At 41.6% G+C, this 24,580-nt stretch overlaps 1 protein-coding gene across 2 annotated transcripts; it reads left to right on the plus strand.

The window, feature by feature from the left end:
- Window positions 1–5,926: 5,926 nt before the first annotated feature.
- Window positions 5,927–23,449, plus strand: tfap2d (transcription factor AP-2 delta (activating enhancer binding protein 2 delta)). 2 transcript variants are annotated; one of them, XM_044169689.1, is made up of 8 exons: window positions 5,927–6,635; window positions 8,803–9,321; window positions 12,385–12,445; window positions 17,261–17,426; window positions 18,928–19,046; window positions 19,193–19,334; window positions 20,359–20,472; window positions 22,000–23,449. In XM_044169689.1, exons 1-8 carry the CDS (start codon window positions 6,420–6,422, stop codon window positions 22,214–22,216), a joined length of 1,554 nt encoding a protein of 517 aa, XP_044025624.1. In that variant the 5' UTR covers window positions 5,927–6,419; the 3' UTR covers window positions 22,217–23,449. The 2 variants fall into 2 exon arrangements, with proteins under 2 accessions (XP_044025624.1, XP_044025626.1); XM_044169691.1 differs by lacking the exon at window positions 5,927–6,635 and adding an exon at window positions 6,751–8,118.
- The last annotated feature ends 1,131 nt before the right edge of the window (window positions 23,450–24,580 follow it).

Here is a 24,580-nt window from a genome sequence, read left to right on the forward strand (position 1 = left end):
GAGGCCTTCATGGCACCTGGAAATGCTGTCCTCCAGTTGAGTGTGAAGTCTGCAGTATCTCCTGTGGACACACTTCACGTCTCTGTTCCTGTTTTCAAAGCAAAATATCTGCCCAACTGCCTATTGACACTCACATCCACACAATAGAAAAAGACACCCTTGACAGAACACTTTAAAAGAGCTAAAACTGTGAATGTGGAGGCTCCAACTCTGTCTATGTGGCATATACATGGTCCACGCTTTGTCATTTTTCACAGTAGAAACCTCCAGCCTGTATCTGCCGGTCGTAACTGCACTGGATTGAAAAGCTGTAAGAGTGACTGGCCAGATCGTTTGATTCTTAAAGATTTTCTTTTAGCAGTAGTCTCGGCCTCTACTTCATCTTATTAATCCATTGTACATTACGCAGATCGTCACTTTCAATCACACATATACAACATACATTCAAAAAGCTCTGCTTGAAAAGATTACAGAGATTACACAGGAATTACACGATCAAAGTCATTGAACCTGTGTCGCCCCCCCCTCGCATGTGTATACTTACTAGCTTTGAAAGTGAGAGAGGGTGTGAATCTGTGTGCGTGTGTGTGTGTGTGTGTGTGTGTGTGCCACTTCCTTTTCTCAGAGACCTGAAGGTTAATATCCCCTCAGGCTGCACTGCCAAAGCGGCGCACTCTGCTGGCCGGGACAAGAACAGCAAAAAGGGGAAACTTTCATGCATGAAAACAACAAAACACTGTAAAAGAACATGTTTTGACATTTCACACAGGATCATTACAGAGTGTTAAAATGTTTTGAATATATGTTCAGAGCAGGTTCTGGGCCACTCAAACAAAGACAGGCTGTGATTCTGTCATTCTTAGCTGATCTTTTCTTGCCCAGTTGCCCACAAACAACTGATGTTGTGCTGTTTTCAGCACAGTACATGGTTAAGACGCACCAACAGCAACGGGAAAGGAAAAGGAAAAACGAATTGTTTGCCTGACGAAGACCTTGCAGGTCGGAACTTTGCATTAATAAAATTAAATAAAATTTCAGTGTGGGGACAGCCTCTCTTTCTCCTTTGTTGCTGATTTTTGTCCTGCACCTGTACCCAACTGGGGTTGGATGTGCACACTATCCAACTTTTTTTGCTTTAATGAGATAGATTAGATAGTTTCAAGTAAATAAATGGCAAAGCAAAGAGCAACCTATTTTAAATTAAATTTTAAGGGGTCACAAGATGAACCTGAGCAGTCAGAAGATGAATGAGAGGACAGCGAAGCAGAGAAAACATAATTCTGCTACACAAAATTATGTTCATTTTTTCGTCTGATCTTTGTTTTTATCGTGTGCATGACTTGATCATTTGACGTCTTCAGGCCTCTAAAAATTATTCAAATTTAAAAAAAAGACATATGCAATAAGTGATGAGGGGTAGCAAGTTAACATCCCATTGTTTTAAGGGGTTGCCTGCCAAAAAGGTTGTAAACCACTGCCTTAGAGTATGATTATTTAGCAAAGTTTGATGGATATAAATTCAGCAGAATTGAAAGATGATAAGTCAATAGTTCCACTCAGGGAGGAGCTGCAGAAAAGGCAACATTAAGTAAAATTGTCACAAAGGCTGAATTATTACATCCATATGCAAGTTGTCTCAATAAAGGCGGACCTGTGGGCAGTACTTGGCTTGATGTGCATTTGGTATCCCACCAATACGGGCCCACTGAAAACCATATTAGAAACAATCAACAATCAGCAAGAAGCTACATTTACTGCCAAATCCAACCAGCTGTTGTAGCAAGGTAACGTTTCCTTTATGTGTTGAAGTAACATTACATTTATACTGTACATATGAGTCTTCCATAAGAGAGAAAAAGTTTTACATCAATTGGCTGCAGTGAGAATAAAGCCAAAAGGTCAAAGACCCACTTGACTCTTGGCTTTGAACGCACCATGCAGGAGAAAGCCTCTATTAGAGCCTGGAGCCATATCTAAAGTAATCAAACATGCAATTTACCATTATTCCATCTTTTTCGACACTGGCACATATTTACATAATATCTGAAATCCCACAGACACAGTGGAGACACATCATCCGTCTAAACAAACAGCCGAAACAGAACCCAGTGAGATAATTGATTCATTTATAAGTTATAAAAGTTGTTTGTTTTTTTTATATTTTTTTTACTGCCTGTTGCATCTCATGTAGCTGCTGGATTGAAAAGCTGCATCTCAAAAAAGAAAAAAAAAACACTGAGGAAGAGGAGGAGGAGGAAGAGTTGATGAAAATCTGAAAGCACATTTTGCTCTTTCCTCCCATCTGTGCATTACCAAAAAAAAAAGTGGATGGGAAATAGTCAAAAGACTTTTAGCTTTCGTGTGATCTTCAGGAGCACTTCAGAAACTCTTGAAAAGAGCAGTTAATGAACATCGATCGACGCGCACAAACACACACACAGCAGGCTTACTGATCTAACAGCTGCTGAAGTTAAGTTTTAGAGATCAATTTTATAGCATCGGTTACGGCCGAGTGATGGCTGTAATCGTCGATTTAAAACATTGTTAATCATTCGCCGTAGAAGACCATTAATTGATTGTCTGAATAGAGAAGAAAACCCTCAAGACGACGTTTGTAACAGCCATTCACTTTGCTTAAACGGGTTTGTTTCATTATTTTTAGTTTACTCTCAGCTCCAGCTTTTGAAACGTTAAACCCAGAAATCAAAAGAAAATACGGCATTTTTTTCAATTTTCACAAAAACAGAAGAAAAAGGGCATGATCTAAAAACGCAGGGCTTGTTGTTGATCATTTTTATCGCCATGTACAGGCCTCAGGATTATATGTATCCAATATGTTGGTGAGTGACTGTCCGTTGGCAGCAGATTGGCCTTTTCTTTACTGTTTTCGCAGCAGCTGACACGTGTCTGCCCTGAATTGAACTTCTGAATTGACTTCAAGAGTAATTACGGCAACAAAGAACAACAATTAAACACGCTAATTGCCAACACAAACCGGCAATGATACCCGGTGGCTGCCTCGTATGACGGGTAGCCTGAGCAGCCATGTTATTCCTGCATTTAGGGACCTTTAAAAAAATATATACTGTTTCCTTGAGATATGGAGGGTCCTTGAAGTAGCCTAAACGTCCTGCGGCTCTGTAAGTGAGTGGGTGGGTGGCGTGAGGTGGGGGGTGTCACCCCGGGGCGATAAGAGGCTAATTAATATGATGTATGCACTTGACAGGACGTAGCATTTTATATGATTTGTTTTAATCCCTGAGAAGGAAAAGAAATCTCAGGAAATGGGAATAAGATGAAAAGTAGGAGAAAAAAGGCGCCAATAATCCAGATTTCGGGTGTTTTTTTTTCTGTCAGTCTGGAGTATATACTGGTCTGTTTCTCCCTGACTGTCCATTTAACAGCGACCACCTGTTTCCTGCCTCCTCTGCTCTCCTCACCTCACGCACTGCATGGGGAGAAATTAATTTGCTGCAAATCTTGAAGGCTTAAACAAGGCAGTGACGCCTCGGCCCCTCCCCTCCGCAAACCGACAAGTAAATCCCCACAATTAGCAGATCCATATTAGCATATTAACCTGTGCTTCCTTCCGAGGCGCATCCTTTATGTAGGTCAGACACTATTTTCTTAATTGCTTTTGCTGTTGATGGAGGACAAACATCTTCTGGGCCGTTTGTTATGGTTGCCTTCACTATGCCAGTCGTTATTTTGGCTGGAAAGGTGCAGGCCTGCACACAGAGAGGCTACAGGGCCCAGTTAACGGACGCTCATGGCCATATGAGGCCGGTGTCTGAAAACCCAAACAGACTCACAAACCAGGCCAACACATGTGCACATAGACTGGAAGCAGACACTATTATGAGTTTTTAGCTATGCTTTTCCTCTAACTTTCAGACCACAGACGATTAATGAAAAATCAATTTGTAAACAAACCTCTTCTTGCACAATATGTATATTTTAGCCTGTTGGTTTGTTTGTGCTATAAGTGTTACAGTCTGACACAATATACTTTAAAAAGCCTTCAAGCCTATGAGGGGATTACTGTTTACACTGTAGCAATAGGCTAAATGACTGCAGGTTATATAGTGATCTATTATAAATAAGTTGTGGCCCGCTAATGAACCATTTAAACCAGTCAGGGCTGATAGTAAATCCAAGAGGGGTGACATCCTTGTTTGTTTTTTTACATTATGAACTTTGTGTTTTAAGTGAAACTGGTGGATTTTGAACATTATATGTTGGATAGGAGATTGAATTAAGATTCATTCATTAAGACTAAATCCTGAGCTGCATTAAATTCCCTGTATTTAATATTATGTGCATCAAAAGTGCCAAAAACTGATGATCAGTCCATTTTGTTTTTAGAAAAACCATCATTTTCTAGGGAAAAAACAGAACTGGTCAGGTATCGCCACGTTTTCATTTTAGAGGGAACTGTGGTCTTTAATTATTTCTGTCGTGATTGTTTAGGCATTTCAGATTCTGATTTCTACTGATATCTCTTGAATTACGTACAATAATAGAGGTCACATTCGCTACACAAGGTAGCCTATCACAATTGCGCAAATGCCACATACGACACATGCCTCATGAGCTCAAATCCTAATCTTCTGCCTCTCCATGCTCTTATTTTCTGACACTTGATCTAAAAAAATGAGAACAGGGCCCCCTTGCTCTCTGCAGGAGCAGCGGTCAATCCAGAAACCTTGGGGCTGATCTAAATTCTCGCCTCTGGGCTGTACTGTGCGGGGTTTCGGGCCTTTCCCTGCCTCGTCAGGCGGCAGATGGACTGGCTCCTGTCCGGAGATCAGTGCGCATCTGGTGCGGCGCTCCCAGCCCCCGGTAAAGCGGGGCCACTCGTCGGCCTTAAGCCCTATTAGGCCCGTCTACCGTGCAACTGGTGCCTCGGGTTGGCGACTGTGGCTGCACACCCTGCATACAAGGCAAGAGCATTCACCAAAACCTCCTGACATAAATAAACTAAGTCTGAGTCATGCGCTCAGTGATCTGTTAGGACACCGGTCAATGGAGTGTGCAGAGTTTGGGGTAAACCTTTAAGTTACATCGCTTCTGGTTGTAGGGAACTCACTCGAATGGCTTTCAAGTGTCACATTTTAACGAATGCTTGTTTGAGACTAGCTCTCTCTCCAACCTACAGAACTATATTCTCACAGGTAGCCACATTTCAGTCTTTTGATCCAAGCTTGATGACAATGTGAGAGGAAACAGGTTAAGCTTCTACTATCCCACTGAAGGCCTATATGTCAGCATGACTTCCTGCCGAGAGTTGAAATCAAACCTACACTCGTGTACTGGTGTCATAATAACATCACATCTCAAGGTACCTTAATTGACACCAAAGCTCTCTCTTGCTCTCTCCATCTCTTCCCCCCCCCCTCTCTTTCGTTTTTTAATACCTGGCGTGCGACAACCGGCCTTCACCGGTCTCGTCCTGCAGAGGTTTCACGTCGAGCCCCGAGGCAAAACAATCGGTAACGGTTAATTAAAATATAAAAGGCCTTGAGAACTTTTTAAAGGAGGCTACTTAAGGCGGCCGTTTGTGTTTGCTATGAGGACTTTTTTTTTTTTTTCCAAGTGTGACTGCAAGACTATAGGCTAAACAGTCTTGATCAAGAAGAAAAGGAAGAGCTTGTAGAATATTTAAGCTTGTTTGGGGGCGTTTTTGTTTTTAGCTATGTGACCAGTGATTAAGTGGAAAATATATTTCCAGCTGGACAAATGACACCATATAAAGAAAAATCAATAAAAACTACTATCAAAAGAGCAAAAATGTCTATCTTTTCTAATATAGATCATTTTTTTTTTAAATCCAATGGGTTGTTTGCAAGTGTTATTATTATTATTATTATTATTATTATTATTATTGTTACCGATTAGGACAGAGAGAGACGCATGCAGTAACAGATGGGAGGGGAAATAGTTTCTTAATTAAAGTGCAGAGTCAATCCCGGCGTCCCGGCGTCAGCACGGCCACAGTCTGCACTTTAATAATGTCAGGGAGTCGCTTTGGTTACAGTTACAGCTGAGCAGGAGGAAAAAACATCCAAAACAAGACTGATTAGGGCTTATGGGTTAGAGCTACTGGTCTCTCTCTCTCTCTCTCTCTCTCTCTCTCTCTCTCTCTCTCTGTGTGTGTGTGTGTGGGCTGGTTTGTTTTGAATGGCAGGAAATCTGACAGACTCTCCTCCTTCAGGTTCCTCTCCTCCCCTCTCCTTTATTTCCCTTAGCTCCTCTTCAGGCTGTGGCCACAAGCTTTGGGCTTCTGCTTTTACGTTTTGTATTTCTGTTGCTTCCTGGGTGGCCTAAGGGCAAGGCAGCAGTAGGCTGTGCTGTATATTCATCCTGTTAATATAGGCTGGATACTCACTGTGTGGCTCCGTACACCTGTTACTATTTCGATGCTTTGTTATTATCCAATAAAACGTCAACAAAATAATGAACCTATTTCTGTTAAAGGAGGTAGTTCACCTGATTATATTATTACATTTTTCCTAAAGCCTATTAGCGTTCAGATAAATATAAACAAACAACAACAAAAACAACCCTCCTCTATCATCTTCCTCTACAACGGCTCCCTTCAGCTGGGCAGGACCACCCCGAGGGCGCGTGCTCAGGTGAGTTACACGAGGAGGAAGGCAGGAAGAGAGAGAGAGAGAGAGAGAGAGAGAGAGAGAGAGAGAGAGAGAGAGAGAGAGAATGAGAGAGAGAATGAGAGAGAGGGGAAGAGAGACGGGTCATGAGACTGACCGACAAGATAGTCCCAGTTCTGATCTGCCAGTCCAAATATTATAATAATAATAATAAGAAGAAGAAGAAGAACAATAATAATAATAATGAAAGCAGCACTCGCCATCATCCATTCTTCGATTCAACCATGCACGCGCCTCTCACACATACATTGCTTAGGCTATTTGAGAAAAGAAAGGGTCTCGTGCTTCAGTCGGTTCTTCACAAAGGCAACACTTACAACACCCCCCCCCCCCCCCATAAAAAGAAAAAAAGAAAAAGAAATAATGTAATAATGTTCATCAAAAGCTATTTCCCATGCATGAGTAAAATAATAAAAAAAGAGGGGGAAAGCAGCATTGTCGATTTAATCTAGCACATTTACACATACAAAGCAAATAACTGAAGCCATAATAATTAGCCTACTATAACTGATTATTTAAAAAAAATAAAGCTATTTTAAATAATAAACTCTCTTAAGGGTAATATGTCATCGATTCCGCTGTGGTTACATCGAATGAATCTACTGAAAAATGTGTGCACACGTTTGATTGTTTCATCATGAAATCCGTAAACACCACAGTATTAAAAATGCCTAAAAACAGTAATAATGAAAATGTATCATAAGACATGTGAGGCATGCAGAACGCATCGAAAACACCCCGTTTCCAAATGAAATTCCTCATCGGAGCTCCCTAAATTCATTACAAGCTTGTTCTAGACACAAACGAAAATCCATTTTTTATTCCGTTGAAAAATGTCGAAATTAGCTTCATAATATTTCAAAGCAAACTTACATTTCCGTTGAAAATCCATAAATTTTTGTAAAACGACTTAGCCGGTGTGAATAAAAAAAATAAAATAAAATAACACGACGAAACCGAGCAGAAGACCTTGTGAAAATACAAACGGGTCAAAAAGGAAAATGTCCACAAAAAGCGTAGAAAATGTTGAAAGAAGCACTTGGTTCCTTATTAAGGCGAAGATACAATATTTATTCCTTGTCTCCTGGGATGCTCCGCTCCGTCTATTGTCCTCCCATTCCTCAGTGCTGATGCTTAATTTTCAAAACTTCTATATTACCAAGGGACCTACGACATCAGCCGAGAAATACCCTGCAAGTACAAAATCCGTGAGCCAGCCCCGTCCGTGCAGAGGGGAGACGCTCGCGTTCCGCCAGCTTTCTGCCGTTACCGAGAGCGCGCGAGGGGGGACTTTTCCATTTCTCTCGCTTTTTGAGGATTTTAACTCATTTTTATTATTATTCGATCGGGCCAGAGAGCGGAGGAAAAAAAAAAAAACACACACACGGGTTAATTTGGAGAAAGCACAATGTCAGCGACCTTCCCCGGACTTGTCCACGACGCAGAGGTAGGATAATTTATTTACTTAACATCCTTTAATTCATGAAATTATAGAAGAATGTGTAGAAGAATAAATACTGTTTGTTTTAAACTCAGTCACGGAGGCATTTCGAGACAGCAGCAGCTCTCAAGAAGTCTCTAACTGGAATATAGTACTGTATCGCATGGATTTAAAAAAAAATGTATATGCATGGAGGGAAGAAATGAGTCGTGCATCTCTGCAGCTGCCGGTAAAAACGGGGCTTTTTATTAGTGTGTGGAAGTGAATGAGGCTCGTGTGTGAGCCGGTAACAGTGTGATTAGAACATTTTAGGGCGGAACACTCCGCTGTGTCTCACTCTGCTTACCTCCCATCCAGAATGAGCGAGATAGCTGGGACAGTAAATTTGCCAGCAGCTCGGTAATAATAATATATAACAGCACGGCTTTTAAAACGCTGCAAGGAGAGTGACAGGCATGCCAAAGGGAGGGGAAAAAATACCGAAGGCTCCTGTTGCCGTGCGTTCGTTCCCCTCCCGGGCGTGTGGAAATGACATCTCCTTCAGGTGGTTTAAAGTGGCACAAAAAAAAAAAAACGCTTTGAGTGTGTGAGTTGTGTTTTTGAGTGTGTTTGGGAGGCAGAGAGAGGAGACACCGGCTGATGCTAAATGACACGGCTCATATATTTCCCCGTCTCTTTATTATCTTGTAGATACGTCACGACGGATCAAACAGCTACCGGCTCATGCAGCTCGGGTGCCTGGAGTCCGTGGCCAACTCCTCGGTCGCCTATTCCTCCTCCTCCCCGCTCACCTACCCGGCGCCGGCGGGGACGGAGTTCGCCTCGCCTTATTTCTCGGCCAACCACCAGTACACGCCCCTCCACCACCAGTCCTTCCACTACGAGTTCCAGCACTCCCACCCGGCCGTGGCCCCGGAGGCTTACGGGCTGAACTCGCTGCACTCGGGCCAGTACTACCAGCAGATCCACCACGGAGAGCCCGCCGACTTCATCAACCTGCACAACGCGCGCTCGGCCCTCAAGTCCTCCTGCCTGGACGAGCAGCAGCGGCGCGAGCTGGGCTGCCTCGACGCTTACCGGCGCCATGACCTGTCGCTGATGACGTCACATGGCTCACAGGCCTACGGCGTCGGTATGCACCACCCGGACCAGAGGCTGCTGCCCGGCGCCGGCCTGGGTCTCCCTTCGTCCGCGTCAGACGACCTGCAGGTACCGGCGGCCTCCATCACCCCCCCCCCCAGCTAATTCACAGTCTCACATCACCTCGAGGCCTAAGATCCAACTACACCTTATCGTAGCCTCTCTTTCCTCTCCTCCGGCTTCTCATCTTCTTCTTTATTAACCCTCCTCCGTAAGCTAGGATAATAACAGACCCTTAGAGCTGCCACAAGGCCCAGTCCACCTGCCCCACTGGCCTACTATTGACCCCCCCCCCTCTACCAGCAACACAGCAATTCCAAAATATTGAACAGAAAGACAGCGCCAGATGTCTGTCTGTCTGCTTCATCTGTCTGTTGTCTTTGACATTGACAAGGCTGTATTTCATTTGGCCTGTAGGTTATCCCCAGCCACTGACTCTGTCCTCCTTTGGAGTAAATAATGTTGGATATCATCTTGAGATGATTCTGTTGCCAAACCAAACGTGACTGTACAGCGAGCTCAGTAAATGTCAGGTCCGCACGGCGCCGCGCCTCTGAAAGGCAGGCCTTGTTTCTAAAGGTTAATTGACTGGCAGTCTATACAATCCCATTGTGAAATCCGCCTTTTATTTTTCCAGAAACACACGTGACCCATATTTTACATAATTCTTTTCGATGTAAAGAAATGGTCGAGATGAAAACGGATTCGCACGGTTCTTGTGTGTGTGTGTGTGTGTGTGTGTGTGTGTGTGTGTGTGTGTCCGGCTGTCTGTTGAGGCAAAGAAAAGCCGCTGGTTGCTCTATTCTCCGGTAAAGGGCGGATTAACGGATCGGGGTTAAGGACACAATGCCCAGCTCGAGCGCCATAAAGCACCGTAGTTTATCCAATTACCGACTTAACGTCAATCAACTTCGTTACTTATGCAGCGACATCTGAGCTGGTTAAAACACGCCTCTGGTTAAACACAATTTAAGACAGCGACACATAATTTCAGTCACGTTAACTATTTACCAACTCCACTCAAGTTCAGCTGGAGAAAGCGTCGCTTTTATCGACATTTCTAGATGTCATTACGCCACATACACTGAAAGTATCCTTGTGTTTACACTATGTTTAAATAGCAAAAATAATAATAGTATTATTTTAATGACGATAATAAATTATTTCATCTTTAGAGCATTATTTATTTTTATAACAATAATTCAGTTTTCTTTTAATTTATTTTACTTTATTTAAAGGGTGTGGCAGTATAGCCTTGAAGATAATGTGTATTAAATTAAATTTAAAAATAACGTGACTTGTCCCTAAGTATTGCTGCGAGTTCAGGGAATTATAATTGTGCCTGCATGATTTTTTTTTATTATTTTTTTTTATTGCTCTTTCAGTCATCATGGACTTTTTTAATGCAAGTTCTGCGTGAAATTGAATTATTTTAATTCCGTGATAATGACAACAATATGCAATTTATTCTACATAACATGTGTTGTTAAATTATATTAGTATACAATTAAAATAAAAAATATCGTGTTGCCCTTATTTTATTTTAGTCTATTTTATTCTATTTTTCAAACCTATAGGCTCAAAGTTGATCATGAGCAAATGCTATATTTATCTTAAGCTTTTGGCACATGAAAAGAGCACAGGTCTGACCCTTTATTGAGGAAAAGAAAGAAACGGCTCGTGAACCTGATCTTGCACGAGGCGGATGTATGAGCTGAACAGATGCGCCTATGGTCTCGTGCAGCCCGGTCGCATCTTTGAGCGCGTTAAAGAGATTTTCATGCTGAACAAAAGCAGCTGCCACACCTTTCTCCCGTCACTAAGCTAATTCATGCAAGACCTCTGCGTTTTGTATATTGATTTTATAATCACTTTAGCTTCGGAATAGAAGAAAAGAAACAGAGCAGGAGCTGGTTAAGAAAGAACTACAACAAGCTCCTTTTTTCAGGTTTATTTTAATCAGGGGGTTCCGCGTGGGCCAGGCCTGGAGGCTCGCACGGGGGATTAAGTGTTTTCTGAATAAAAAAGCGCGTGTTCTCCTTTCTTGATGACATTGTTGATAGCACACGAGTGTGATCTGGACCAAAATGGCGGCGGTAACAGGTTTCCACACATGCAGGCCTTACGCAGGCTCCTGCAGGCTGCTGGCTGGGTGTTTGCTCCCCAACAGGTTGGTGGCTGCAGCAGACTCTGGACACTCGTTTTTCAGTCTGGATGAGTTGTGCTGTCCTCTAAAGCCGGAAGCCTTTCAAATTAAGCTCGTTTCTGTGTGAACCGTGAGCTGCATCCTTTATTTTACTCAAAGCCTGCTAAGTGACGTAGGCATACACTTTCTAACAAAAAAAGGCTTCAACCGCTGGAAAATGGTTCAAAGAGCGGTGCAACAGGGCCAATTTGTAGAAGCTATAAGGTGAAGTGTGTTCGCTCTTATTGCCAAACTGTGCGGTGCTGCGAAGAAACATAAAGGATCTATATGCAGTGGTTCCCAACCTGTGGGTCGGTTCATCCAAAGGGGTCGCAAGATACATCTGAGGGGTCATAAGATGATTAATTAACTGCAAAGGAAGAATCAAACAACATATTCTGCTACACAGAAATGCTTTTTTTAAAACTTTTTATAATGTTTTCCTGTTAAACACTGACTTCAGTACCTTAAGGCTTGTAAAACTGATTCAAATGAAACAACCTGAGAGGAGTTTTAAGTGGACAGAAGCTAAATGGTACGGAACCACTGATCAATAGGATGTACAGGACATACATGGTGTTGTCTAAAGAAGCACAGAGTGTGTGGGGCGCTGTAGATCAGCGACAGTGCTGCTATTATCATTAAATGTATTAATTATAGACTTTTCTTTATTCTGACATTGCATTCATTTTATGGGCTCAGTTTCATTGATCTTAACATTTCTTTCAAAGAAGAATGTCTCGTTTTCTGTGCCTGATGGTGAATGAAAACGTGAAGAAACACCTCCACTGGAGGTCCATAAAGCATCACAGCTCCCGAAGAAACGCCGTTAATTTCAGCTGTTTCTGGAGCCTGACAGCTGGGTAAACTGTGCTCCAGCGGTGTGAAAAATCCGGTTGAAATGATTTCACCTCCCTTCTCGTCCTAATGAGTGCGTGTCTCCGCAGGGCTCCGTGGAAGCGCAGTGTGGGCTCGTGCTGAACGGCCAAGGGGGCGTCATCCGGAGAGGTAAGGGCCCGTTTATTCTCTGTTGTTGCACCGGAGGCCGTGAACACTCACGGCTCGACACGACAAGACAGCGAGCAGACAGATAAACAGGCGGAGCACTCCTCTCTTGTCTGCTGTCAACGTGTTACAGCAGGAACGGCCCCATTTTCTCGCCTATTTAAACGCTAACACACTGTACAAGCCCGGAGACGCTGCTTCCCATTTCCAGTATGAAATTGACTGTCACTCAACACATAAGTCTGTTTTTTCCAGCCACTCTGAACACTGACATTTTAATTTTCTGGAAGAAAAAAAAAAGAGTCAAAGTCATGAATTGATATGGCACCGATTTGATAGTATAGACTTACTATAGTTCGCACGTGTTATACTCAAATGTGCATTTGACATATTATCACACAATACAATCACGTTACAACAGACATTTCCATTTTGAAGTCAAACCTGTAGGCTACATTTACACAGTGTAGACTGACGGCCTGCCTTTGTTTTCATGAAATAAACACGCTATTTTAATGTAACAGTCATGTTTATTTTAAGATCATAAATTCATCATAATCCCCCCAAAACTGCTGTTGATGATCTCATCACTCTTTTGTAATAAAATCAAATAGGGAAACACTGATATTACATTATAGCTTTTATTTTTAGTATCCTATAGAAAAACACAATTTTTGCAGACTCTAAAATAATGTATAATGTCACAACATTTAAAAGGCTGTGAGGCTTAATTTAACAAACTAATCGACTGCAAATTAAATTATAAGGTCTATAATGTCTATTGTAGGCTAAATTAATAAATCCAATGCAGTTCGATTAATATGGTATGCTAACAGAAGACAACGTTCATGTATTAGAATTACCTGAAACTAAAGGGGCAATCCTTTTTATATGGCTGTTCTCAGTGTTACCACGCATTGGATCGCTTCGGGGCAAATTCTTATTCTGTTTTTCTTTTATGTAGGCTATTTATTTGTGGGCTGTATGGTGTAAACTATATCACAGGAACAATTGTGGTTTTTGTTGTTTGCTGTCGGCCTGTTTACCTGCATGTTTAATCGCAGACAGCAGAAGTATTCCTACAGCTTTTAAAGGCTGGGGTCGTGAAGGCGGCTCGGGCCGACTCTTCAGGGGGGGAGGTGTGGAAGTGGACCGGGCCTGCATCAGCACTTAGCAGGCCGGCCGATTTCCTCATGAGTCTGGGTTTTAAACACGCTGTGGATCTGCTTTTGGTCCATCAAAGCCTGCTCCTGTTTTTTTTTTTTTTTTTTTTTTGTGGGGACTGTGTAGGCTAGTTTTCCATACAGAGAGGAAGGCTGTGTCTCGGGTTTAATTTTTCATCAGCTCTGCCTAGGTGTTGGGGCTTTTCTCTCGGATTGACGCGGGAATCCCTTCGCTATCACTTTCGGTTAATGGTGCGCCGTATTTGGCCCTGAGCTCAGCCGCTGCAACCATCACAACCAATAATCTTTGCTTTACCTCCCGCTCCCGTATCGATAGCTTCTCTCGCCTCGGGCGGACGCTTTGATATGCTAATGCCGAGCGGGGCCCCGGATTCAGCCGAGATCATATTAATGTTGTTCTTTCTGACTGCGGCTTTGGCGGCATGAATATTCACATAACCTTTTTCAAAAGAAAATCACTCAAGAAACGCGGATCCTACTTAGGAGGAGTCGTCTGTGTTTTTAATCACCCTGCTTTCCCTTTTCCAGTTCAGCTCTAACAGCAGCCTCACAGATCAAGCTGATCTGTCAGGCGCGCGCCCCCGCCACAACAGCCCGAGCACGCGCCTCTCTTTTCTGTCAAGACATTGGCGGGCTTTTTTGGCGCTATAAACATTGTTGTTAAAATATGAGGAGAATGACATTTGGCCCTTGTCTCTTTTTCTTTAATTTTCGTGGCAAACTCGTAAAAGGCGCTTGATTCCGCGTGTGATCCCGCCCGCCGCTCGCGCCGCAGCCCGAGGCTACTCTCCGTTGCTTAAATACCGTTATCGCCTCTGGGCCCGCGCGCTCCACTGACTGCACTACCGGCAATAGCTCTTTTCGATTGCCCTTGGCAACATAAAATACAAACTACTTTGAATCAAAACATTTTTAGGGGAATTAATATGATGTGAACCCGCGGCTTTCAGAGACGCGCGCCCCTGTCAGAGCGCGTGAGTCTGACAGACAGGTCTGCCCGGTTTGTGTCACATATAGACACAGACTAGCCGGACGTCACACGCGCACGCCACACACGCACCCACACAGACACACACACAGGAATCCAAGCTTAACAAATATCAATCGATTCCCTCGACCTGCAATCGTCCATTTTTGACAGAGAGAAACACGTTTCCCATACAGCCTCGCACAAAGCGCTGCCCGCTGGAGTACAACAGGCTTTTGTACCGCACCATTATGATGTCACAGTTGTGCTGTGGGCACGAGTCGCTGTCCAGGTGCTGAAATGAAACGTGCACGCCACTGTCCATGGTGCTGAAATGAAACGTGCACGCCACTGTCCATAGTGCTGAACCTGGGTGACATGTTTTTGAAGCTACTGGTCTGCCTGCTGTCTTCCTGCGGCCGGAAATATGATACGAAACTAGCACATTTCTGCTGATGGTGAATAATAGATTTTTAGAGCAAAAATATAGGTTACAGTTGGTCATATATAAGGCTTTAGCTGGTGGCCAAATTGTCCACATTGCCCCGAGAAGATTGGCGTGTGCAGATATTCATGGCCGGCAGCGTTGTTCTATTCGGCCTAAATGGCATCCTTTTTCTTCATTCCATCATATCCAGCACGGCCTAATAACAAAGCGACACACCCTACTGTTAGATTTCATAATGAGGCGGATGAATAATAGAATATAGCCTACAGTACATCAGACAGAAACCTTGCGTTTCAGCTACTTGGGACGTTAGTTCAAGTGAAAGTTTAATAATAATAGGCCTACTCAGAGCAGTCGATATATTCCAGGAGGACCCAGCAACACTGATTCAGATGCAATTAATAATGTGGAAAAAGCCTTCACAATCACAACCACAATCATTTATTCACACATTCAGGAGCCTCAAGTCCACAATGAAATCAACTTGGTGGTTGGTGGAAGGTGATTAAAGGAAGGTTTTGTTTCCCCCTCCTGGGATTATAGCATGCTTTTCTTACATACAGACAAATATTGAGCTGAAACAGAAATATATGTATATAGTAAAAAAAAAAAAAAACACACACACACAAAAAACTAAAAGTAATATTTACCAAGTGAAAAGGAGTCTGATGAAGTGCTGAGCAAAACATTGATCTCGCCAGTGGTGAGTGAAGATACTTGATCCTATGTATTTCTATGGACTGAGTGTGCATTTATTATCGCAATCTTTTCTGCCTTAAGTTTTGATTAAAATTATATTTAAACATATATTGTGTTTACAGCTATACTGTGAAGAGAGTACAAGGATGATAAAGGCTATGAACCAGCAAAACACAAAATCTGGTGATTTTGAATTTTTCAGATAAACTAAAAGGATTAAATGTTCTTTGATGGGTTAAGAAAATTCTCATACTTCTTAAGATGAATAAGCCATTTAAAAATCCATTGGACTATCTGAAAAATGTAGTGTCACAAAGCTGAAAACAGGGCTGTTTTTCTTAGCTCATGAAAGGGTGAGCGATTTTGGGGATGCATGGTTTTCACAGGACAGCAACAAAGATTTTTAAAAAAGTGTAGTTAATATAAAAATATCAAGTTTGATAAATGATTTTGATGTTATAACACAAGCAGAAAAGATTCAGTGATGAGCATTTTTCCATTCACTGTGAGTAGATACTGCACACTGGCTGCACTGACACATTACATTATTGCACCTGAAAAGAGACAAGACACTTCCTGTTTGTTCTGCTCACAGATATGTAGATGCTTTTTATAACATGTATCATGTCCTGATATGTGATTCTTACAAATAAGAACGAGGGAGTAAACAATGCTAATCCAATACTGGAAACCACTGATGGACACAGAGTTAGGGTTGAGGATACATTTCTACTTTTATGCATTAGTTCTTTTTCAGACCAAAATGTACACATATTTTCTGTGAGTGAAGGCTTTTCAAGATCTAAAGATTTTTATTGGATACACTCAGTCCAGACTTGAAAGCACCACTAAAAGTAAAGGAAAAGGCTCTTGCAGCAAAAAATACAAAATCCTCTCATAACTTGCAGCATTCATTACAAAATGATGTATCCCTCAAACTAAAGGCTGTTATTGTTGTTAATATTATTAGCTTCATGTACATGACATAGATATATGTTTAACTATAAATCTTCAGATTATAACTGCTGTTTGTGGCTGTATGTTGTATGAACATGTGGAGGCAAGAGAAATTCAGTTAGTGCACTGACAGAAGTTTGGTGTGTGCATGTTTAAATGCAAATGGACTGCTCCACAGTGCTTTGTTTAATAGTTCCACTGTTGTGCTGAATTATTTCAGCTTCATGTTGGTTTATCTGCTGAAAAAAAAAAAACAGCATCATTAGAGAAATAGTTTGTCCATTATTATTCACTCCTGTATCAGTTGAAACTTGGGTGGAGTTTGTATGTTCAAATAACACACAGCTTGTTAATTAGCACAGCTCCATGTCAGCTTTCTCCAAAGCAAACTGAAGTGACTGGAAACTGGTTAGTTACTGTTCCATGAACAGTAACTAATGTACTCACTGTGTGTTATGTGGACAAACAACCTTAATCAGTGTCTCAACTGATGGTGAGCGCACAACAGTGCTGTTTGTCCACGCTGAACCTTGTTCTTACAAGTGTGTTGTGTTTGTGTGCAGGGGGGACATGTGTGGTGAATCCTACAGATTTGTTCTGCTCGGTACCGGGCCGCCTGTCGCTGCTCAGCTCCACCTCCAAGTACAAAGTCACCATTGCCGAGGTGAAAAGAAGACTGTCTCCACCAGAGTGCCTCAACGCCTCCCTACTGGGCGGCATACTGCGCAGGTCAGTACAAATACACATACACCCGGGAAAAACAAGGGTTCATCGCAGCTTCTTTAATGGATCTAAATGCAACTATAATGGTTGAAGAGAGTGTACTGATTTGTTGACTTAGAGACAAATCAAACTAAAGAGTTGTGGGGTTTTTTAAAGTTCTTTTACTACTAAACATTGGGTCCATCTTGCAGCAGCAGGGTTATATATTAATGTGTAAGTATAATAGTGAAAGGGTGGAAAAAATAACCGGAACACCTGGCAGTGTACAATAATAACAAAAATATAGCCTCATAAATCAACAACTTGTGGACAAAGTCATGACAAATGTAACACTAAGATTGAGAGAGGGCGCTACAGGGCTGTTCTTTTGGGTTGTATTAGATTATTAAAATGTTTCAGTTATTTTGTCCACCCCCTGTATTTATTGTAACAAAATAATATATTAAGTAAAGAGGCGAGTGTGAAAGAGAGGGATTTTAAAAGTGAAAACATTGTTTCAAAAGCCTCAATCTGGCTGGTGAACATTGGAGAGCGCTGCCTGAGTCTGTGTAGCCCTCAGATGAAACAGAGGATATACAGCAGCGCCCACAAAGACTATTGTAGGCGAAAGAGGGCCAGGGCTGCACGCGCCGCCATGCCCAGGGAGCCAGAGGGAGGCGAGACCAGGCCAAAGCATGCCAGGATCAGAGGAACCAGAGGAAAGCAATAGTTGCCAGCGCTGTATTATTGATGAGGGGAGAGAAAGGGAAGGGTGGGGGGAGGGAGGAGAGAATATGGCTGGTCCTACAAGATGAGGCATCAACAAAGTTAAAAAAAAAAAAAAAACGTGTTGTTGATCCTCATCTGGTATAGAATAACTCACATCCACAACACAGAAATGATTCTAACAGATGAGAACCTGAACTGTGTTTTCACATGTGTGTTGGTGTTGTGTGATGTATCAGAACCACAATCACTTCAATGTACAGAAGTTTATTTTAAGTAAAACTGTGCAGGTACCTCTGTTTGGACACTGATGTGTTACAGAATGATAGAAAACCCTCAGTAATTTTAATCAAAACGTCCCAAAAGGATCTTTTTATTAAGTTTTATCAGATAGAAGGTATGCACGTTTTTAAAATTTCACATAAAAGATACAGAAATGACAGGGACCATCGTTCCTCTGTTTTCCAAAATAGAACTTCTCACTTTGGGTATAGAAAGAGACAAATGCTCAAACAATTAAAGAGGAAACTCAAGGGGACATAAAACCATATCTATGTCTAAAGAAAGCATATTTAATATATGAGTTGACATGTTTTAATTTTATACTCTTTGATTTTATGCTTAATTCTATGCCTTTGTCAAATCAAAGGATATCTATATTCTTCCATCCTTACTTGCAAGACTTAATTAAACGCACATTGTTTTGTAGAATAAAGGAGGCCAGATGATTTTGTTTGTATTTTGGTTTGGTATGATGATGTGGAATATGTGGTGTAAAAAAAGTTATTTTATTTTTCCACAGAGCAAAGTCTAAGAACGGAGGCCGGTGTCTTCGTGAGAAATTAGACCGTCTAGGCCTCAACCTGCCGGCAGGACGGAGGAAAGCTGCCAACGTCACACTGCTCACCTCCCTGGTGGAAGGTAAGGAACTTTTGTCCAAAATACTTTTCAAAAACATCCAAAATGTTTTAGGTATGCCTTCAGATATATTCATTTCATATTCCAGTTTTCATATTGAATCCTTTTAGCGCTTGTCTCATCAGTTTTTTTCCTGGTTTTGTGCTCAGGTGAGGCGCTCCACCTGGCAAGGGACTTTGGCTACACCTGCGAGACAGAGTTTCCCAGTAAGGCAGTGGGGGAACATTTGGCAAGGCAGCACAGTGAGCCGAAAGAAACCAGCGCACGCAAGAAAATGGTTCTGGCTACAAAGTGAGAATACAAACACACACAGATACACCATACACAAACACAGTGAAACAGTTTAGAGCTTAAATTGCTTTTGTAACGTCTCAGCAAGATACAATATGTTTTATTCTGAAATTCTCCTGATGTCAATGTTTTCATTTCTTGGCCATGATGGACCCATCAGGTCAAAAGGTCCAGATTTAAGCTAGTGTTTGTCTACAGGGTCTATAGGTGTAGGTGAAAATCATGATCAATTCCAGAGTTGCAACAGTGCCAAGAATAACTGATCATTTTAAAAAAACAATTATTTGATAAAAAAAAAGTGCTTGGACCTACATGTTCAACAACTAGACAGCTAGTGGTTGTATTGGGTGTGTGAGAGTCAGACAAAGAAAATTTAATCAAGGTTTCGGAAAGGTTTGGTTAACAACAAGAACATTATATAAAGATCTAAACTTCATGGACAATAGGGGAACAGTTGTCATGAGTTAGGACAAACTCCCACTCCAAACCACACACACGTTTCATGCATAGAGCATCTACTGGATTTGAATTTTAAGATATTGTTGATTAATTTTAGGCTATCAGGCTTGTGTTTATTTAACAGTATGAGCGGCATTTACAGTAAATTCCTACAAGCACTATTGCACATCGAGTACTGAATGTGCTGAGGGGAAACAGCTCCCACTCTTGTCCAGCTAACTTGATTTTCCTTTTCCGATAAAGTCATCCCAACAATGATTTCAACACTGAATAAAATCCAAAAAGACAGCCTGAACCAATGTTGAAAACCAACTTTGACTCTACGTTTACAGAATTTTTTATATCATGTTGTGAAAGTGTTTTGCTTGTTTTTGGATTGACATTGAACGTGTTCTTGCTCCTGCACGTAGTATTTCCTTCAATGTTTCCTGGGTGGAATTTACGTGTGGGTTGATCCAAAATGATAAGGATGGGTGCAAGAAAAAAAAAAAAACGAAAAAAATTGTGACGGTTGTGTTGGAGACAGATGGTAAACCCTCATTCCCTCCCTCCTTTTGTCTGTCAGGCAAATCTGTAAGGAGTTCCAGGACTTATTGAGCCAAGATCGTTCTCCTCTGGGCTCCTCCAGACCGACCCCAATCCTGGACCTGGACATCCAGAGACACCTCACACACTTCAGGTAACACACACATGCTCTTTATACAGAATGAATGGACCTTTTTTAACACGTGTCCAATCTGGAGTCACTCTAAACAATCAAAGGTACTGAGTGTAGACAGTTTTCTTGCAGAGCCCGGCTGCTCTCTGTTTTGGCTCTGACTGCTTTGCCATTTTCGAAAGATGCAGCTGTGCAGTTTGTTATTTGGCACAAAAGACAGAGGAGGAAGGAACAGCGGTTTGTTAGCAGAAATGTCACATCAATGGCGTCATCCTTTGCAGAATAGACAAAGTTTTATCAAACCTCCAAAGGGAGATGTACTGTAGAGTGCTGGGCAGTGAAATAAGATGTGAGCATGTTTGTATAAACACAGTTATGACAGATTGAACAGCAGCATCCTTCTGGGAGCTTAAAGGTCAGGCTGAGAGGTGACCAGACATTTAGCTCTGCCTGAGGATCTTATAGGGTGGACAAACCAGTATCATATTGTAAAATTGATTCTTAAAACCTACTTTGGGGCCATTTTTCTTACCTCAATCATCCTTACTTATCCTCTATTACTGGCTTTAAGTAACATTATTCTGATGTGTGCCATTTCTGGATTGTGGGGTAAAATTAGTTTTTTTAATACATACAGAAACTGAAAAAATAGAATTTAAAGAGCATTCTGGTAGAGTAGATTTGGGTAAATTTTGTTTTAGGAAAGTCAAATAAAAATATGGTTGATTGTGAGTGTTGATCGCTATAAACACCCACATGGGATTTTGAAGACCCATACAGCAACTGTATGTTTTGAAGCCGTCATGTATGATAATATCTGTATTAGGGCTGCAACTAAGGATTATTTTCATTGATGATTATTTTCTTGATTAATTATTTTGTCTATAAAATGTCAGGAAATAGTTAAAAATGCCCATTCACAATTTCTAAAAGCCCAAGGGGAAGTCTTCAAATGTCTTGTTTTCCCTTTAACAGTCCTAAACCTAAAAATCTTCAGTTTACTTTCACATTAGACAAACAAAAGCAGCAAATCCTCACAACTGAGAAGTTAGAACAAGGGAGTATTTGGCATTTTTGCCAACAATTAATCGATTATCAAAATAGTTGGCAGTTGTTTTTGTGTCAATCGACTAATCGATGAATCGACTCTAATCTGTAATATGTTACATACAGATTAAACCTGACAATATTCAGGCCTAGAATTTGCTAAAACAGTTGTAGTATTCAGTGTTTCCCCATAAATTATTGTAAAAACAGGGTGGAGACAGCATTTAGAACACCACAGGACTTTAACACTCTGCTCTGACAGGGGTTAGCCCGACTAAAGAAACTCTTAGGAGGATTAGAATCTCGATAATGCACGGAGAGGAAAGTTTCTGGTGTAAAGGTGTAAAAACTGAGGAATGAAAGAGGCATCTGCACTACTTCAGTAAACCAGTATGCCTTACAAACCAAACCCTAACTGTACCACTGATTTTTCTTCTTGCACCTGAATGACACAGTGGTTTGTCATTGTTCTGATGGTTGTTTCTGTCTCCTTCCTGACAGTCTGATCACTCATGGGTTCGGCACGCCGGCGGTCTGCGCAGCTCTCAGCACCTTCCAGACAGTCCTGAGCGAGATGCTCAACTACCTGGACAAAAACTCGAGCGGGAAAACGAGCGGACCCACCGACCAACAGATCAACAACAGCTCAGAAAAGACGCAGCTCCGGAAAACAGGCGAGCCCCAGAGCAAAGATGGGAAAACAGAAAAGACTGAGTAGCCCCCACCCACCCGGTCCCCGTGCCTTGGAGCGCTGCATTTAGGAGTGTGTGTGTGTGTGTGTGTGTGTGTGCACTCTCAGAAAGGATTTGTTAATTCCCATGCATTACTGTGTCTTCTTTGGGACAATTCATATTTATTGTCATTTATTTATCTTACGCTGAAATGTAACATTAACCTGAACTGTCCCAAACAAGACATCCTGATGTGTGTGTTGAAATAACACATCCTGTTTAGGTGTGTGTGTGTGTGTGTGTCTTTCATGACAAGGAGGAGCCTCGCCATGGAGACGGCTGAGGCATCGACTTATTTGTTTATTTATTAATTCTGAAAACAGGAAGTAAACATGGACATGCTGGCATCACAGTTTTCCAGGACAGGGGTGGTAACTGCCAACACAACATAACACACATCACACACTCACACACACATTAAGGGTTTTGGGCAATTTGATCTCAATCCAGCTGATTGAGATGTGAATTTTCTGCAACAATACAAAAACTGAAACACTTTTTTGAACTCTGAAGGTTCTATTTGTATTAAATTACTAAGAGAAATCGCTGTCATTGCCAACCAAACTTCTAGTTTTGCTTTCAAATTCGCAGACGACTGAATTGAAATTTTACTTTCAAACCATTTTAAACAGATTGAATTGAAAAAATATGACCCTGACCCAAACTCTCAAACATGCACACAGTCAAAAACACAGTCTGTTTTAAACCCCTCCTCCGTACCTGTGAGAGCACTTGAACCCCACCAAGCAGACTTATTTTTATTTTTACGCCATACAATCAGTGCCATAGCAACCAGTGTGTTTACCATGTGGGGCGAAAGAGAGACTGTCTCTGGATGTGAGACTAACGCCACTGCCTATGGTAGGCTACACTGTGGTGTGTCTGTGAATGTGTGTGTGTGTGTGTGAGAATGTGTCTTAGTGTGTGGGAGAGATAAAGAGAGTGGAAGAGAGAGAGAGAGAAAGGTCCAACTCAGCCATTTTGTAAAAGGTGACTTTGTGGTTGCCGTCGTTACTCTTCCCTGTGCATGTCTATCTTTGTACACTCCCCAGATCGCAAGTTTAGCCGACACAAGCTCTCTGACTCGCTCATGAACATTTGTAAAGATATATATAAATATTTAAATTACTTTTCTTGTAGGCTTTCAACTATATATATGTTAAATCCCTACCTTCTAAAATGCTGGTGTTCAATAAAGACAGTTGCTATGTGTTCTACTATTTACCCTGGTTTTAAGATGTGCTGCACACGCACACACACACACACACACACACACACAGATATATACACACTACATATAAACATAAAGAGGCAAAAGAGCAAGCAGAGACCAAAGAGAGGCAGTATAGATCAAAGCCAGCGAGTGTGAATTATCCATATGGGTTCACAGTATTAAAATTATAAAAAGTCAGAGTTCCTCTCTAATGTTGTGAAAAAAGGCTACACCTAGAGAAAAGTTCAAAAGCCTCCTTTGTGTGCATGAGCATGTGTGTTTTCTTTCAGTCTGAGCGTCTTCTGTCAGCTTTTTCTGCTTATTTATATTTCTTTTAAAAAATATCTGATGATAAAACAGAGAGGGGAGCAGCTGCCTGCTGGCGTCTCCATCCGGGCTCTGTAGGTTCTGTTTACTCTTTAATATTCCAGTCATTTAAAAGGAGGTCACGTTCACTGCAAACCACACAAATACATAATCAAACAGGATGCATTTACAGTGATGCCTGCGCTGGTTTGTCACCCTGAATCAATGCAAGCGAAGCCTCAGGTGGAAAAATAGTAGTAAAGACAATGATATAAAGGGAGGAAGTGACACGGGTGAAGAATATATATATTATATATAATATATTCCCAGTCTTGCTGTTATTGTTTGGTCTGGTATTTGACAGATGGAGTTATCCCCCAAATATACACACATGCAGTCAATGTTTTATAATGCTGAGGATAGAGCTGAACCATTGATAATGCATTGCAAAATGTCAAAAAAAAAAAAAAAATGCACGATGACAAATGGTAAATTACAGTTTTACCCTCAAGTGTTTTTTAGTTTTTACAGCAATTATTACGCAAGAGCAACACTATGCTGTCTGCAACCTCTTGTGGAGTGATTTGGGTTTTTGAAGACTCAAATCTTTCAGTACACTTCAACGATTGTGTTTCTGTCCAATACAATGAAAAACTAAAGGATCAAAGCAAATCTGCAACAGTTTAAACCAAAAACACGTCCTGTGCAATGCAACCAAACTTACTAACATAACTGCCAACATTTCTAGTGCTGAAACTATCATTCAGTTATGTGATTTGTCAGCTGACGGACAATTATTGTCAATTTCCATCGTCAGTCGAGTCATTTAGCA

Source organism: Siniperca chuatsi, linkage group LG16 (genome assembly GCF_020085105.1).
Source record: "Siniperca chuatsi isolate FFG_IHB_CAS linkage group LG16, ASM2008510v1, whole genome shotgun sequence".
Taxonomy (NCBI): domain Eukaryota; kingdom Metazoa; phylum Chordata; class Actinopteri; order Centrarchiformes; family Sinipercidae; genus Siniperca; species Siniperca chuatsi.

Bases quoted from the DNA above. Each gene is read 5' to 3' on its own strand.
- tfap2d (XM_044169689.1), top strand. From the start codon at position 6,420: ATGCTTTGTTATTATCCAATAAAACGTCAACAAAATAATGAACCTATT. The intron at 19,047-19,192 runs GTAAGGAACTTT...TTTTGTGCTCAG, and splicing joins GCTCACCTCCCTGGTGGAAG to GTGAGGCGCTCCACCTGGCA. The intron at 19,335-20,358 runs GTGAGAATACAA...TTTGTCTGTCAG, and splicing joins AAAATGGTTCTGGCTACAAA to GCAAATCTGTAAGGAGTTCC.